Genomic DNA, 17,966 nt, shown 5'->3' with positions numbered 1-17,966 from the left:
TCTGATTGAATCAGAATCAGGGACCCATTTTGGCCAAATGTGCCTGAACTGGGAGTGCAATAAATGACCAATGTACCCTACCACGCCATTTCTTGTTTCACTGACAGTCCATTGTTATGAGATCTTATAAGTTGTTGCACTGCCTGCTGAGGCTGCCTCGCTGTTGAAACTGACTGCACTCCCTGTCCAACAGCAGCTTCTCCTGAAGTTCCCTGTCTGACTGGCCTGACATTCGCTGGTACACTGTTACTTAAAACAGAAGTAAGCGATCTGGTCGTTTTAGGTAATGCTGCATATCCAAAAATATCGCTTACTTCTGCTTTAAAGCAGAAGTAAGCGATATTTTTGTGTTAATATGTCTTAAATAGTTATATCTTCCGACAGCAATCACTTATATAGAGTGTTTGGTGTGAAACACGGGTCTGTCAGTCACTCTGCTCTGCTGTAAGCCGAGGAGAAAACTTTCCTTGTATCCTACAACCTTTATCCAATGAGGAGAGAGAACGGCATAAAGGGGCGGTCCTCTCTGTGTGTGCAGCCAAGGGATGCGCGTGAATGTGGTGACGTAGGGACGAGGGCGGGGACTGCTAACTCCATCGGCTGACAGAAAGTTAGCCAAAACGACTGGATCGCTTACTTCTGCTTTAACATCAACACCAGATTTTGTGCTGTGTTGACGATGTCCCTTTATTGGACCTGAGTGAGAAAAAAGACAGAAATTGAATAGCAAATGGACTTTTCATGATTTTACAGAATGCCTTCAAACTAACTTCTTCCTAAAGTCTGAGCTTGGGTCAGCATCTACACCAAACAACAAGCCAGTCTGGACCCATGCAAACCACACTTGTGCGCCTGATCTCAAGCAAATGACTGCAGGCAAATAATAATATTTCTTATAGGGCGCCTTCCCTCTCCCTGCAACAAGTTACAAGTCATTTATCTGACATGAAGCTGTCTAAAGTAAAAATGAATCAATATCCTGCATACGGTAGTTCTTCTCCACTGTTTCCCTACCTGCTTGTAGTGTAGGCTACCTGGATAATTCTTACAATTCTTTCAAGCCTCTTAACCTCTTCATGCAGAGGCCATTTTTGGCAATTTCCGCCTGTTTTTGTATCACTGCAATTAAAGCTTTATAACCACAGAAGTACTAATCCCACAACTATGGTTTATGGCTTAAATGAAAGACAACCTTTGTCCCTTTACATCTATATCTATAAAATATTGAATTGAGTCATTCCATAAAAAATTGAGCTTCTGAAAATACATTTTTTTTTGGAAAAAAAAAAACGAGTTTGAAATTTTTGGTGAAAAGGTGATATTTCAAAATCCTAATTATAAAACAGGTTGAATTTTACATATATGGTTCACACACTCCCTTTCCACATATGTACCAAATTTTAGGTTGATATGTAAAACTACTGAGGCACAATAGAGTTTTTCCCAAGAGTGTCCCTTGGCGATGTCCAGTGTGCAAAACCTGTCCAAAATTGTCCAATTTGGCTAAAATGCACACTGCAAGATTTTAGTGAGATTTTTTTTTTTTCCAACAGATAACCTATTGGGGCCAATCACAAACTTGATGGCTTTTAGGAACATTAGTTACATAAGTAAAATGCCATTTGAAAATTTAATTTAGGGGGATTAATATTTAGTGTCCAAAACCCATCCAAACATGAATTTACCTATTTTCGCCTGTATTATATTGTTATTTTCCTTTATAACTCCAGAAGTAAACATCCCACAACCACCAGTGATGGCTTAAATTAACAAGGACATTTGAAATAGAATAGAAATAGAATAAAACATTATTACATTAAAACTGGGGCAGTAAAAACAAACTTTTTGTGGAGACTTGTATTGCTTACTTGTTGACACTAGGGGGAGAGGGAACCACAGGAACCAGCTGGGTGCAGGCTTAAACCCCACAGAAAAGGAGGAAACCCTTAAGACTGTCCAGTAGAGGGCAGTGATGCGCCTCGACCACATCCATGGCCTCGACGAGTGTAGGCTACACTTCCGGAAACAACAAGGAAGAAGCAGGAGGAGGAAGAGGAGGAAGAAGAGGAGGAGCAACGCGGGTCTCGTTGGAGGAGACAACAGAGACCACGATGTCCTGTGGTTGAAGAAGTGTTTGTTGAAGTTGTCGCGGTTTCTAGGATGATATCTGTGAGTCGCGGTTGAGGAAACAATAGAGTCATTTGGCGGGAACAACCGAGAGTTTGAGTAAAATATCTGAGGTCGAGGATACGAGAGGATTCGTTACCGAGAGACTCACCGCCGTCTCCTAGGAAACCTCAGCGGCCGTGGACGGAGTCGTAGCCGGGAACGAGGCGCAGGCTTCGGGCTTCAGACAGGGGATCGAGCCGCAGAGGAACATGGTGGATGTTCGCCTGCAGCCTCGGGTCGTCCTCCACAAAACCGGTCGGTGATTCAGTTTTTTGTTGTTGTTGTTGTTGTTAAAGTTTTTATGTGTTTATATGAACATATATAAACAGACAGTATTGTTTTTAGTTACAACACATCCCATGATAAATGCTCATTTTTTAAAACAACCAACCAAAGCATCCAAAAATTATATTCACATTGTAGGCCTATTACAAGTGAGAAAGCGGTCCCATGACCTCTTGAATTTATCAGCATCATTGACTCTAGCTAACATGTATTCATATGATACAACCTCCAACATTAATTCCCTCCACTTTTTAACATCTGGAGAGGACGTAGCCTAGGCTACTTTTTCATAGACCAGAGCGGCTTTTTTATGCAAATGAGAATGACTGATGCATCCTGGGTAATTTAGGGGCAGCACCCGGCATTTTTACATTGCACTCAGTGGCTTTTTGTGTTTTGATGGAGCGTAGACTAACTAACAATCAATTTGAATGTTTAATTTTTTGTTTCTTTTGTAGCACTATGTCTCATAATTATTTTGACACCCTCTTTGAAACCCACCGTTCACGCTATCTTGAAAAATTACAATTAGCCTAATTAATCTACCGGTATGCTCATTTAGCCTCCCACAATGATCAATGACCCCACAAAGTGGCCAGAAATTTCTTACCCAGACATCTACACGTATTTGGTGGAATCACCGGGGAGGTTTTGGCTAAGTGTTGTCTGTAAATAGCCTGTTAATAGCCAACTTTTTGTTAGTTAGTTTGTCAAGCCAGTTAGGCTGAACTTTTCAATGGAGGGATGCCGGGCGCTGCCCCTAAATTACCCAGGATGCATCAGTCATTCTCATTTGCATAAAAAAGCCGCTCTGGTCTATACCCTGAGAATCACTCGGGCGGCTGTGACTTCAGTTTTAAATCCATGAACCTCAAAATCCTGGTTTGTAGAGAAAGAGGACATGTGGTACTACATTTAACTTTTATAGTTTCACTTTTTTTGTGGGTACCCAGCAAGCATTTTTTGGTTGAAAAGACATTTAAAAAACGTCTATGCTAACCGGTAAAAGACGTTAAAAATTGGTTCAAAAGTGAAAGTTTTTTTTTAACGGCTATTTGTAGACGTTCAACTTTAAAGCTTCAGTTGGTAACAATTATTCAGTCATATTTGCTGGAACTGTCACTATATTCTGATTAGGGATGGGTACCTTTCGCATTTGAATCGATACGGTATCGATACTCGGTACCTGGGAACCGATATCGGTACCAATCGGTACCTTTTTTCAGTACTTTTTGTGTGTGGTAATTAAAAAAATAATAATAATAAAAATGTCTAAAATTTTAATATTTACCTCTTAACAACATCACAACCCCCCACCTTTAAGAGTATTTTATGTTTTAGGGATGGGCAATGATTTTCATATAATGGAATAGTCATTCAATGAAAAAAAAAGGTTTATGAGACTATCCTCTTGTCTGAAAAATTTTCCGTTTTTTACTGTGGGAAAATGAGAAACATGGAGAGACTCCTACAGCCATCAGAAAGCTCTGTGTGAAACTTTGTCAAAGAAAAAAACAACAACTGAAACTGCAGTGCAAACTCTGCAACATGTGGACTTCACGTTTTGACGAGAGGAGAGACTTCATCCTCGTTTAGATCTGCTCTCATTACGTGACGAGGACTTGAATGGCGCCGCTGTGATGAGAAGCGGGACTCGGGAGTCGGGACCGGACCGCTTCGGTACGGATTGTCACAACAGTCCGTTCTTCACGTTAAATGACCGACGGCTGTTTTTCAGGTGGTGATTTAAAACGACGGGCTGGAGCTACCGCTTCTCCACGTCTCATTTCAGGGAGAGAGAGAGCGGAGGGGGTGCGTGAGTGTGCGGTGCTCATGCAGACTGCACTCTTGCTGACGCACGACGAAGGTGCGTTCAGGTACCGAAATGTGGTACCGATTGACTTTATGTGAATCGATACTCGGTACTTTGGTGGGAATTCGGTCGGTACCAAAAAAGTACCGAATTTCGGTACCCATCCCTAATTCTGATGGTCAGACATTAAATGAGTAATTTAGGACAAAATCCAACTCCTCTGGCTCCACCTACAGCCTGTAATCGTATTTGCCAAAATCCACCGCGACCGACGATTCTCCACCAGTCAGGTAGAGGGAGCAGGAGGAGCAGCCAATCGCCGCTCCTACACGTCGTGCTATGGATACGGTACATCTTCTGTGGGTGCGTTTATGGCTACTTTGTGTGTGTCTGTGTGTGTGTGGGGCGCTTGGCAGAGGTTCATAAAGGGACCTGACGGAGTATTGTCTTGAAATTTCCGACCAAGTCGCGGAGTTTACTTTCACTTTCGTCAACTTACCAACTGGAGCTTTAACGTATAAACCATATTTCACCAGGAAATGCTACATTTAAAAGTTTCTGCTTATTTAGTGTGCAGACATAGTAGCCTATAGAGAATGTGAAGTTACGACACGCCGTGGGACGTTGGGCGCCATCTTTGGAGGATCGCGGATGTAAACACTTGCCCGTCCCCCTAAAAAAAGGTCCCCAAAGTCGCTTAAAAGTAATCATTGTGGGACAGTACTGCTGCGTAAAAAAATGCCACAGTAGTATATGCACTAATACCAAAAACGAGAGAGTTCACGATGTCTGGATAAGTCAGTGGAGGGAGTAAATCTGGGTCTTAATAAGTTGTAGTTTTTTCTCGTTAAATTTGAGTTTATCACGATACGCTCCTCCTTCGTTTCCCTTCCCCTTCTCCATTTCTTTTTTTAATTTTATTTTTGTCCGTCTTCCTCATCTCTTTTTCTTTCTATTTTACGTCTTGCTCGTTTTCCTCCGTTTTCCCCACTCTGTTTACGTTTGCGTTCCTCCAAAGATGGCGCCGACGTCCCACAACGCCAAAGCGGCGTGACTTCAGCTTCACATTCTCTATATTGTTATGGTTGTTCATAACTGGTAAATTTTGTTAAAATTTCTCATTTGAAAGCCATTATTGCAAAAGACGGTTAAATATGGTCTAAATATGAACGTTCATTAAACGTCTACATATAGCCGGTAAAAATAACTTTCACTTTTCAACCAATTTTGAACTAGTTTTGAACATAGATGTTTTTTGAACGTCTATTAAATGTAAAAATGCTCACTGTAATATATAATTGCAGATTATAGCATACTAATTCAACCACCAGCCTATATAGGCCTACTTTGTCTGACAGTTTACAGTAAAGACAAAGGCTACAATAAACCTGAATTTATTCAAATATTGAAAATCAACAGTGTTAAATACAGACACATTTATGAAATATGACAATACAGTACACCACTAACAATCAGACATGGGGGATTTTTCTAGAAAAAAGTAGCAATATTTTGGTGGGAAAAGAGTCACAAAATATAGCCTACAGAAAGATTCTTCTTGAGGAAATAACACATTAAGTCCTTCAAGTAATCTTACTTGAGACAGTAACAGTATCAGGAAACACCGGTTTAAATTGTTAAAGAATACCAGTTACTCATTTTATTTATTTTATTAAAAAAAAAAATCTTCTTTAAATGAAATTGCTTAGAACAAAGGTTGTGGAATGCAGGGCTGGAGGGAGGACTGCCATGGCGCTGTCAACATTTGCCTGTGCAGTGTTTCCCCCAGAAAATTTGTTAGTTAAGGTGGTGTCTGACCTGTCGACGGGGGGAGGGGGGGGGGGGGGGGGGGGGGGGCTGAACGCGCCGCGCCGTATTAAGTTTCGCTTTCAACACGCGCTGCTGTTATGCATGCGCGCTTCTCTGTGGTGTGTATGTGTGTGAGACAGTGTTGGGCAAGCTACTTGGAAAATGTAGTGAGCTAAGCTACAAGTTACTCTACATGAAATGAAGCTTCACTACACTGAAGCTACCCACCAGAGAAATGTAGCAAGCTACGCTACAATAAAATGACAAAAGTAGCTTAGCTACATCAAAGCTATTTTTTTTAGAAGTTAAATAAAGTTTTTCATTTATATCGGCCCATTGTGAGTGCTGAAAGATCTATGCAAGTACATTCCAAAAAAACCCAAGTGTCTTTTCAAACAGTGGTTCCTAACCTTTCTTGGTCAGATTTTTTTTAAATTCATCAATTAGGCTACTAGACATTTCAGGCGACCTCATTTGAATTTCAGGCGACCCCCCTTGGGGTCCCGACCCCAAGGTTGGGAAACACTGTTTTAAAAGACGTCGGCCACGGACGGAGACATGCTGGGACAAGGAGCTTTCGTTTTAACTGCTGCAGTCGTCTCTCCCTCTCGTAGCCTACTAGGCATGCTGTTCAGGGTGTTTGGTTTGATTCATTAAAAGGCGCGTTCCTACAGGAACGGTCCCGTCACTCAGTCCTCTCAGTGGCCGTGTCTCCGCTGCAGACAGGACGCACCGGCTCTTGGAGCGACGTGCAACGGTGCGCGCGGTCGCTGTGCAGCGATAAAGTTGTCCAGTACGGCTCTGATTCACGAACTTAACTATCCCTCCTCCTCTGTCACCTGCTGCGTGCCGCGCCGCTGCAGCAGATGGGCATCAGCAGATACGTACATGACATCACATGGAAGCGGTGCGTTTAAGGTCTAGAGATGCCTGGGGAAATGTAGCTTCTGTGGACGCTACCGCGCTACTGATCAATTAAATAGCTTAACTACTGAAAAGCTATTTGATGTAGAAAACAGCGACGCTACGACCACGCTACTGAGAAATGTAGTTAAGTTACTAACGTCGCTACTGCCCAACACTGGTGTGAGAGGATGCGGCCATCGTCCGACGGGGGGGGCGGCGGCGGCGGCGGCGGCGAATATCGCTACATTTTTTTTTTTTTAAGACGTTAGTTTAGGCGGCAGCTCTTTGTTGTTAAGGCGGCCGCCTTAACAGGAAAGCGCTGCGGGAAACCCTGCTGTGGCTCTGGGATTCAACCTTATGACAGCATCTAAAATATTAGGAGAAGAGCATAAAAATTATGAGATGCAAGGATTTCACTGTGCAACCACTCAGTAATACAGACAAACTTCATTATTAGCAATAATTACCTTTAATCGCAGAGTACACCACAGTTTCCCTGAAGGCCCTTTTTTGTTGTTGTTTTTGTTTTTTCCCCTTTACTTTTACTTGCATACAGTAGCCCGGGGCTCTTCAAATGGCGGCCCGTGGGCCACATCCTGCCCAGAAGCAATACCCGAGTGGGCTGGCTCGTGATTGAGCAAAAAAAGCTGAGAAAAACAAAAATTCCTACTGTAGTTCAGAACGTAAATGCAACACTCTAAGTAGCCTAGCAACAAACAACCCGCCCATAACCCGCCCACAACGCAGCACGTTGTTTTGAAAGAACCGAGGCTTGGTTGGCTCGAGCAAACTGTCTTTGGCTCGAGGAAGGGTTGGTGAGTGAGACTGCTCTCCAGAAACTGTGTGTGTGTGTGTGTGTGTGTGTGTGTGTGTGTGTGTGTGTGTGTGTGTGTGTGTGTGTGTGTGTGTGTGTGTGTGGTGTGTGTGTGTGTGTGTGTGTGTGTGTGTGTGTGTGTGTGTGTGTGTGTGTGTGTGTGTGTGTGTGTGTGTGTGTGTGTGTGTGTGTGTGTGTGTGTGTGTGTGTGTGTGTGTGTGTGTGTGTGTGTGTGTGTGTGTGTGCGTGCGTGCGTGCGTGCGTGCGTGCGTGTCTAGTGAAACCAAAGTCACATGACCACACCCCCGAAACTGGAGGGGTGGTCATGTGACTAGGAGTCACAGGGCTCCAGACTGCGACTAAATGGTTGCATTTTGCGACTAAAATTTGATACAGTGCGAGTAAATTTTTCATCTACTCGCGCATGTGTGACCAGTAAATTTGCCGATTTTTTTTTTCTTTAATGACCACTGTGATCGGCTAATGTGTGAAAAGAAGCGTGTGTTTCTCTTCTCTACATCTCGGAGCGGAGGAGACGTCTTTCCACAGCAGAGCTCCGTGTGAAACAGCAGGAGACACACACCGGTGACCTGCGTGTGTGTGTGTGTGCTTTGTCACTTTGTTTTCGACGGCTCGCTACAAACCTTAAACATCCCATAATATGCTCGCGCTCTCAGCAGCGGTACTCAAATCGTCACAAGGCAACGAAGCAGGTTGACTCGCGCTGCAGAACGCGCTGCACAGACTAGGCTCGGAAACGACGAGTTTGATGCCAAGGAGTCCGTGCACATGTGGCTCAGTCAGGGTCAGCAGACAAGGAGGCCAACAAGGGCTGGCCTACACAGGCGGAGGGGGGGTCTGTTCTAGGATGAGTTTACCACAAGTGGTGTGTCTACTTGTTCTGTTATTGGTCAGTGCAGCCTAAACATTAACTTTATATTTTCAATATTTTAACTGTTGCACAATAAAATGTGAATTTAAAACATTATAGTTTCTGCATTTATGCAGTATTTATCAGTAATACAGTGAAAATTAGAGGAAATGTGCAAATTTACTTTGCAAGTCGATTTCGGTGTGCGCCCCTACATTTTCTGCTTGCGCTCCTAAAATTTTAAGTTAGGGGCCACTGTGCTCCTAGTCAAAAAAGTTAGTCTGGAGCCCTGAGTCACATGTCTCCAGGTGTGTATGGGGTTTAAACTTCCTAGGGAGGAAGAAGAATAAGACGACCTGGATGACTGAAAACCTTCACGGACATTATCCACGACGTACCAGGGCTGACGTCATCCTAATCATTTACTAGCCGCAGTTTCTCAAATTTGAGCCGTCCTGTTTACCGCGGAGATTTTGTGTGCGGTCATGTGACTGCCTGGCTCTGTCTGATTGGTTAAAAGAAGGCAAACTTCGCGAGTGGCTACATCTGATTGGTGAAACGCAGTCATGTGACAGAGGCTCGGACGTATCTCCATGAAAACATAAACAAACAGACCGCACATTGGATCAATAAGAAAAAGTAGCGAGTAGCGACCGGAATGAAGCTCAATGTAACGGAGTAAAAGTACCGCTTCTTCTGAAGAAATATACTCAAGTAAAAGTAACAAGTATGCTGCATTGAAACTACTCTTAGAAGTACAATTTATCCAAAAAGTTACTCAAGTAAATGTAACAGAGTAAATGTAGCGCGTTACCACCCACCTCTGTGTAAAATGCAACAACACTAAATACTTCTGCAATTTAACTGGCTTTTTAAAGGAGTATTCAGTAATTTAATTCCCAGAGTAATTTGCCCCAAACCTCTTGATCCTAGTTTTTCACCATGCATAATCAATATGTTAGAGAAGAAATCTTTGTTCTTGTATCTGTAATTTTTTGAGACTAGTAGGCTACATTTAGTGATTTGCATAATCTCCCTGGGACTGTAGACCTCAGTGGAAACACAGCAGTGGGCCTCAGGAACCTTTTAGTTCCTAAAAATATCAACAACTCAACTCCAACCCAAAAAGTTAAAAAAAACACCTATGTCTTTACTAATACTACTATCATACGTCTTTTGAATGTGAATGTGCTTTAATCCTTTTCCCACTGGTCATACTTTCTCTATGTTGTTGTAGGACAAACAACAAAGTTTTGGGCCATTTTTTTATCATCACAATCCCTCCCTCATTCACTCCCTCCCCCAGCTTGCAGCCCCCTCGCTTTCAGCTGTGTATTTTCAATGTAAAATGGCCTGAATATTAAATTTAGAAGGCTACGTCGACAGTCCAAGTGTGAAATTACATGCAATAGTGAGCCAACATTATAAACACACGCCTTAAAGTAGTCGGGCAGAAAGTTTTGTCAAGGCCACAGCATCAAAACGTTACAAGCGAGCATGCTAACCTAGCATGCCCAAACGAGCGGCCTCGCCCGCATCGTGAGCAGCGTAAAATGAAACAAATGGTGCCATAATTTCTTGTTGCAACAGAGGAAATACTGTTCAGTAGTACATGCACTTACCAAAAATGCCGTATTTGATGACCCAGGCAGCGTGAGTAGGACCGACTCGTTCACTGCACTCCTGCTCGCTCAGTACACCAACCGGTTATGGTCAAGGTAGTCCTCCTCAGCCAAGTGTTTGCGCATGCGCGTTACAGCAGTACACGCCATCCTCTAATTTTATATAAATTCATTAAAATATCACCATTGTGATGTACTGGAAACTTTCTATTAACAGCACAACAGCACAAAGCCCACATGAAACATTAAATGTGTTGAAATTACGTTTTGTTTAGACGTAATTTCGCCTCCCTCAACGTCAATCTAATCAATACAATCTCTTTTGAGAGCTACAACGGAAATGATTATCAACCAAAATTAAACAAATATGTGTTTTGCGACACGTTGATGTTCTAACCGCTTTTTAGACGGTTGAAAAGAGGTTGAAAAACATTAAAACTAGGGATCGACCGATATGGGTTTTTCAGGGCCGATAACGATTATTAATAATCAAGGGAAACCGATAACCATTATGTAGAACCGATATTCATTTGCAGTAAAAATTTTGTTGAAGAGTGTTTCTGATGACTTTAGGAGGAGGCAGGATACCATTACCCGTAGACGTCCGGCGTTTGAGCTAAGCTAATCAGCTGTGCCCCAGCTCTGCCCGCATCTCCCTTGTTACTGCACGCACAGTCGAAAGGACGGTGTCTAATCAGCTTGTCATGGACTCGGAAGTGAGGCAAGATACGTTAAAAAAAAATGTTGGCGTATCCCTTTAACACTTAACACACCTCCTTTTTTCCCTCTCATAAAACACGTTTCTAGTGTACATTGTTGTTTGTTTGCATCTTGTGCTGCTGTGGGCAGAACCACTGAAACATTACTGCCGTTTTCGTTAAGTTTCGTTTCCCCCCCCAGACGATAGCGCTTCTCAACCAGATGGTGGAAGCACTGAGCTGAAACTCCGCAATGTTGCTTTAACTATCCAGAGATACAAAAAATAAACATTTGTCTTCAGACCAGTCTACATTCTCTAAATAAGTAAAATAAAAACTTATTATGGTACATCAGTCCGAGATATAACAAAAATAAATAAGTAAATAGTAATTTCAAAAGAGTAATAGGCTACATTTGCATGACAAAACCACGACAAAGTCAGACCTCATAATCCCCACCCCGATCGAGGGCCGATCAAGTCAATAGATTAATCGGTAGAAAAAGAATCGTTTGGGACAGCCCTAGACAGTATGAAGACACTGTTGTTCATGATGTGTGTTTCATTGTTTCTGCAGGTGATCATCGCCTGTTGATGATAAAAGTAGAGGATCCTCCTGAGTTGACCACAAGTCTGGGTCAGGAGAACCCAGAGAGTCGACATATTAAAGAAGAAAAGGAAGAATTATTGACCACTCCAGAGTTCCCCCTCACTTCTGTTCATGTGAAGAGTGAGGATGAGGAGGAGAAACCTCAGTCCCTACAACCTCATCAAAGACAAACTGAGGCAGAGCCTCCATCCAGCAGCTCAGCTGAACAGATAGAGGTAAAGATAGAGGCTGATGGAGACGACTGTGGAGGATCTGAACCAGCCAGGAGCTCAGATCAACCTGAAGATTTTCAACCAGATACAGATGATGAGGTCTCAGAGTCGTCCTCTGAAGCTGAAGACAGTGATGATGACTGGGGAGAAACCAGAGCATCTGAGTCCGGTTTGAACAGTGAAGCTGCTCCTGTAAGTGATGAAGAATGGAACAGTGGTAAGAAGTCTCACTCTAAGAAGTCTCGCCGTGAGAAGTCTTGCCGCTGTTCAGAGTGTGGGAAAACATTCAACCAACCATGGGTTGTGAAGAGACACATGACAGTCCATACAGGAGAGAAACCATTTGCCTGTGCTACCTGTGGTAAAAAATTTAGGTTCACAGAGAGTCTTAAAGAACATATAAGACTCCATACAGGGGAGAAACCATTTGACTGTGCTACATGTGGTAAAAAATTTAGACACAAAAGTCATTTTAAAGAACATAAAAGACTCCATACAGGGGAGAAACCATATGACTGTGCTACATGTGGTAAAACATTTAGATATAAAAGTCATCTTACACAACATATAAGACACCATACAGGGGAGAAACCATATGACTGTGCTACATGTGGTAAAAAATTTACATATAAACGGACTCTTAATGAACATGTAAAACTCCATACAGGGGAGAAACCGTTTGACTGTACATTCTGTGGTAAAAAATTTAGCTCTAAAAGTAATCTTAGAAGACATATAAGAGTCCATACAGATGACAAACCAATTGGTTGTGCTATTTGTGGACATAGATTTGCCCATCTGATAGATTGTTTCTTTCACACAGTTGCCCATTCAAAAGTGAAGCCATTTGGTTGCAGTGTTTGTGGGAAAACCTTCATGGACCTGGGGGATTTTGGTTTGCACCTGAAATCCTATAAAAGATGGAAAGTATATGATTGTAATGATTGTGGGAAAATGTTTTTCAAGCCTAGTTCTCTTAAGCGCCACATGAAAGTTCACACAAGAGAGAAAGCATTTGATGATGCACGTGATGATCTTGAGAAGCACAAGCAAGTCCATGCAGAAGTGGAACTATATGTTTGTAATGTGTGTGGGAGTACATATTCGGCGGAAAGGAATCTCAGAAGACACATGAAATCCCATTAAGGAGAGAAATCATTTGTATGCAGTGTCTGTGGGAAAAGATTTGTTCAAAAGAAATATCTCCAGACACACACACAGGAAAAAAACATACAGTTGCAGTTTTTGTAGCTGGAAATTCTCTGATATTTCTGGCAAGAGGAAACATATGAGTGTATGTCAAGTCAGGAATGTTACTGAAGGCAGCAGCAGTTGTGAGGCTGCAGTTATTGAGCTGTAACAGCTCTTCACTACCCAGTGAAAATGAGTTTCACTTGTAAAATATTTTGTTAAAGTTTGTATGATTTTCAAATGGTATAAAAAAGTGTGTTCATGGAATTAACGCTACAAATACATGTTACAAATCTGTTGTACATGGAAACGTGTTTATGTTATTGAGGCAGCATTAGACTACCTATGGATGCATAGTTGTTGGTTGAGCTGAACTGAGACAGCTTATTACAATACAATTAAATGATTTGCATGTGTTATATTTTTTATTGTTTTAGGTTGTATGAAAAAAATTCATTCTTAAAAGTCTCTTTCTGGTATAATTGTACTCGCTGGAAAAATCTTTTGTTTTGTTACTAAATAATGTAAATTTGACCTTAACCTATATATATGTCCATTACACACTGAATGAAACATCCCATGTCTTTATTTATTCAGTTTATTTTAATAGTAATAATTATGACTAACATTCAGTGAAGACCTAAAATTCAGTATCGCCAAAATTGAAATATTGCAAAGGAATTTTTTTTTAAGCATTTTTAATATAGAAGTGTTGGCCTTCTGAAAACTTAAATGGTGAGCAAACCAGACAATTCCTCTCTTTTTTGGTCCTGACCTGTTTGCATCCCTGACAGGTACATGCCCGACGCCGACACGACGACCACACGTGCCTGGGAAAATTACAAGAAAGAGCTACACGGCAGCCCAAAAACTCCACATTGTGGAGTTCGCCGAACAGAATGGAAATCGCCACGCGGGGAGAGAGTTTAATGTTGATGAGAAACTGGTTCGTGACTGGCGGAGAAACAAAGCTAAACTTGAAGTCATGGCGAAAACGAAGAAAGCTAACAGAGGGAGAAAATGTCTGTGGCCACGGGTGGAAGATGCTGTTTTTGAGTGGATCGCTGAGCAAAGACGCAAACTAGTCCCCGTGTCAAAAAACACGATTCGGATGAAAGCAATAGAGGTGGCGAAAGAGTTGGATGAGACTGATTTCCGTGGTGGCCTTAGCTGGTATGATAGGTTCATGAAAAGAAGAGCACTATCCCTTCGAAGAAGAACTCGCATCTCACAAAAGATGCCGAAGGACTATTAAGAAAAAATGATAACGTTCCAGCGATTCATTATTAAAATGCGCCGGCAGAATTCATATGCACTCGGCCAAATTGGAAACATGGACGAGGTGCCGATGTGCTTTGATATGCCGCCCGACCGCAATAACCGAGGCGAAAAAACAGTGCAGATCAAGATGTCGGGACACGAAAAGTAAACCTGCTTAACAGGGTATGTTTTGAATGTTTCAAATTAAAATAAATGGAAAGAGTGTTGAAATAACGTGTGTAATGTTTTATTAACAAATATAATATTGTATAATATAAAATATTGATAACAATTTCTCCCAAAAATTACAACTGGTCAAGATAACAAAAGAAGATGCAGTGTTTTCAGACCTCAAATAATGCAAAGAAAACAAGTTGATATTCATTTTTAAACAGACCACTAATGTTTTAGAGTTCAGATTGATATCGATGGAAATTTCAATTTTAATCCTGCAGCAGCAGTGATTGTTTACTGATTATTTACTGATACATATATTATAGTTCTAATATTTTCTATTAAAATAAAGTCTAACGACATTTTTGTGTTCTCTTTTTATTTGGAAAAGTATCGAAAAACATGTTGGTACCGATACCGGTACCAGTCATTTATCTGACATCACGACCTTTCGCAAAAGCCCCGCCCCCCTTAGTTACCGTTGCTAGCCCGACAAGCTCTCGACGACGACGCCCGAGTGTCAACAGTGTTTTTATCTTGAGCGTCTTGCTCAGAGGCATGAGCGCTATATTATGAATATTAATAATCACTAAACATTCTGACACCACTATGAAACTGCGTGGTCACTACGTAAACATAATGGCAGGGTTTTCCCTGGGTTTTTAGAGGTCTTAGGGGGGCGGGCAGCTGAAGCAGCAGGGTTAGCGTTCCTCTGCCTTACATTTTTTTAAAAAGGTTTTTTTTTTTTTTTTTACCAAAAACTGTGCAATTTCACATCATTTTGACCACTATCATTACTATAGGTAACTAAAAAACAGACTCAGTTTGCTTTGGTTGTAATTTACACTTTATTTGCACAATTCACAGCCCCCTTTTGAATTTTTAATTCTTCTGGCTGAATTGCTTCTGTAGAACCACCGACTTCCAGAGTTTTTGACTAAAGAAAGAACAAAAACACACATTCTGTAACATTTCCATGCACTTGACAGTATATTGACTCTTCTATTTGCCAGAGATTTTACATTTTATTATTTTAAATATGAAAAGTAAATAAACCATTTTTAAACTGCTTTTGACCAGAAAAAAGAAAAACGTTTGTATTTAAATTAATTTAAATTCAATTATTCCAATTCAAATAATTATTAATTATTTAGTAGATTATTTTCACTTGGTAGCCTACCGTATTTTCCGCACTATAAAGCGCACCGGATTATAAAACGCACCTTCAATGAATGGCCTATTTTAGAACTGTTTTCATATAAAGGGCGCACCGGATTATAAGGCGCATACCGTAGATGACCATTTAGTAAAGCAGAAGTAAGTGGTCCGGTCGTTTTCGCTAATGCTGCGTTCCAGACAGGCTTTTGAAATCGTAAATTACAGCTTCAAGTCACAACTTACAACTTTGTAGCGTTCCAGGCAACCCACTCGTGTTTTTCCGACCTGTTTTACCGGTGAAAGTCACTATAACGGCCACTCGTAACTTCCGACCGGTGAACTCGTACCAGATCGAACTGGTACCACTTCACGGTCGGAAAAATACGAGTTTCCTTGAACGCACCATAACAGTCCTCGTCCCTACGTCGCCACATTCACGGCGTCCCTTGGCTGCACACACAGCCCTGCATGCCGTTCTCTCTCCTCATTGGATAAAAACTGTAGGATACGATAAATGTTTTCTCCTCGGCTCAGAGCAGAGCAGAGTGACTGACAGACCCGTGTTTCAGACCAAACACTCTATGTAAGTGATTGCTGTCGGAAGATATAACTATTTAAGACTTATATTAACACAAATATATCACTTACTTCTGCTTTAAGACTTATAGACCACTTCGGCGTCGACGTCACAGTGACGTACTGGTGGCAGAAAAATACCGGAAGTAAGCAACAAATACACGTCCTGACCATAGGTCCTGATACAGCTCAACTTTAAAAAGCAGCGCAGCTGCTTGGCTGCAGCACGACCCTAAGCTGTGATGATGAGCCACATTAGAGGGTGAATTTTATTTAATTTTCGTAATCGCGGTGCAGAACAGTGAGTTTGGAGCTGACGAAAGGAGAGAAAAAAGAGAGTCGTGCCGCGGCGAGACCGGTGAAATGCTGATTAGAGGAGTGATCAGCGGTGACCGCCACGCTGACGGACCCAGTGGAAATTGGGGTGATACAACGACTGCTGAGGAGGAACTATAAAGAACTCAGCTGTAATTTAAACTAGGACCTAAACCGAGTCGAGTAGAGCCGAGCTGTAACTGTGTAGTGGAGAAGCGGCAACACACGCGCGTCCCCTCAGATGCGGCTGCATCTCTAGGTCACTGGTGTGTGAGTGTGAGAGAAAGAAAAGCTCTGACTTGCTTGGGCAGACGTTGTTTGGTGTCACCCGCTGATTTGCACATGTAGGCTACAATATCTAGACCCCGAATATCAGACGACCCGTCCTTTCCAACTTTTTTCGACGGAAAAAATACTCTTATCAGTCAGTGTATAAAATATATGTAGATATTGCGTGCATCGTTTAGGGATTTTTATTAAAACATTTACTGTTTCATTCAGTGTAAACGTTAACACGTGTACACGTTCACCCTCTTATTCATTTATTTTGACATTCATTCATTCATTTTTACACACATCGGGTCATGAGCGGTGTCCCTAGCAACAGTCTGTGATATATAGCCTAACAACGGTCTGACTAATACAGAAATAACAGACATGGATCCGTTAAATAAACTGTAATATACAGCCATACAAGTAGGCTACAGTTTGCTGTCATACCGTAGTTGATGGACTTGTTGATGATCGCCCACGCAGCGTTTTGTGTCCCTAGGCAGTAGCCTACGTCGGTCCGTAACACACAACACACTCCGTTGCTAATCGTTAACTTAGCCTACTCAGGTATGACAACCTGTTTTCTGTTGACAAAACATTAAAATAATCAGAGAAGGCCTCTGTATGATCCATCTTCCTCTGATTTGATCGCTCTTGATGCCGGCTTTCCACTGTTGACACCAGATCAGCTGTCACGTTCTGCCACCAGTGAAGCCCCGCCCACAACATACGTCATCAATGTTTATAAACATAGAAATGGTCTATATTAACACAAAAATATCGCTTACTTCTGCTTTAATTTCAATCAAAAAAAAAAAGGATTTTAATGCAAAAACAAATTTGAGACCCACAAAATTGCATTTGAACCCTTTTTTTTGGATTGAAAAGGTTTTTTTTTTTTATTGAAGTGAGTTATTATTTGATTGAAAATAGCTTTTTGTTTAATCAACTTTTTTTGATTGAATAATAAAGACACAAATATCCTACCCATAATATGGCCTAAATACAAATCCCCCCAAAATATTTTCAATCAAATAATAACTCACCTCAATTAAAAAAAAGCGTTCAAATGCAATTTTTTGGGTCTCAAATATTTTTTTTTGCATTCAAACCCTTTTTTTCTTTGATTGAAATGTTTTGATTTAAGTGAAGTTTGTTTAGATTGAAAATAGCTTTTTTGTTTAAATCAACTTTTTTGGGGGGATTGAATA

General features: G+C 41.4%; 1 protein-coding gene across 2 annotated transcripts; it reads left to right on the top strand.

Moving 5' to 3' along the window:
- Positions 1-2,166: 2,166 nt before the first annotated feature.
- On the top strand, positions 2,167-13,478 carry LOC146989394 (uncharacterized). 2 transcript variants are annotated; one of them, XM_085773063.1, is made up of 3 exons: positions 2,168-2,424; positions 11,564-12,835; positions 12,872-13,478. In XM_085773063.1, exons 1-3 carry the CDS (start codon positions 2,379-2,381, stop codon positions 12,952-12,954), a joined length of 1,401 nt encoding a protein of 466 aa, XP_085629189.1. In that variant the 5' UTR covers positions 2,168-2,378; the 3' UTR covers positions 12,955-13,478. The 2 variants fall into 2 exon arrangements, with proteins under 2 accessions (XP_085629188.1, XP_085629189.1); XM_085773062.1 differs by having other exon boundaries at positions 2,167-2,424; positions 11,564-13,478.
- The last annotated feature ends 4,488 nt before the right edge of the window (positions 13,479-17,966 follow it).

This window comes from Trachurus japonicus, chromosome 3 (assembly GCF_045865225.1).
Source record: "Trachurus japonicus isolate A0001 chromosome 3, Traja_1.0".
Classification (NCBI taxonomy): Eukaryota; Metazoa; Chordata; class Actinopteri; order Carangiformes; family Carangidae; genus Trachurus; species Trachurus japonicus.
This window is presented reverse-complemented; position numbering and strand designations above follow the sequence as displayed.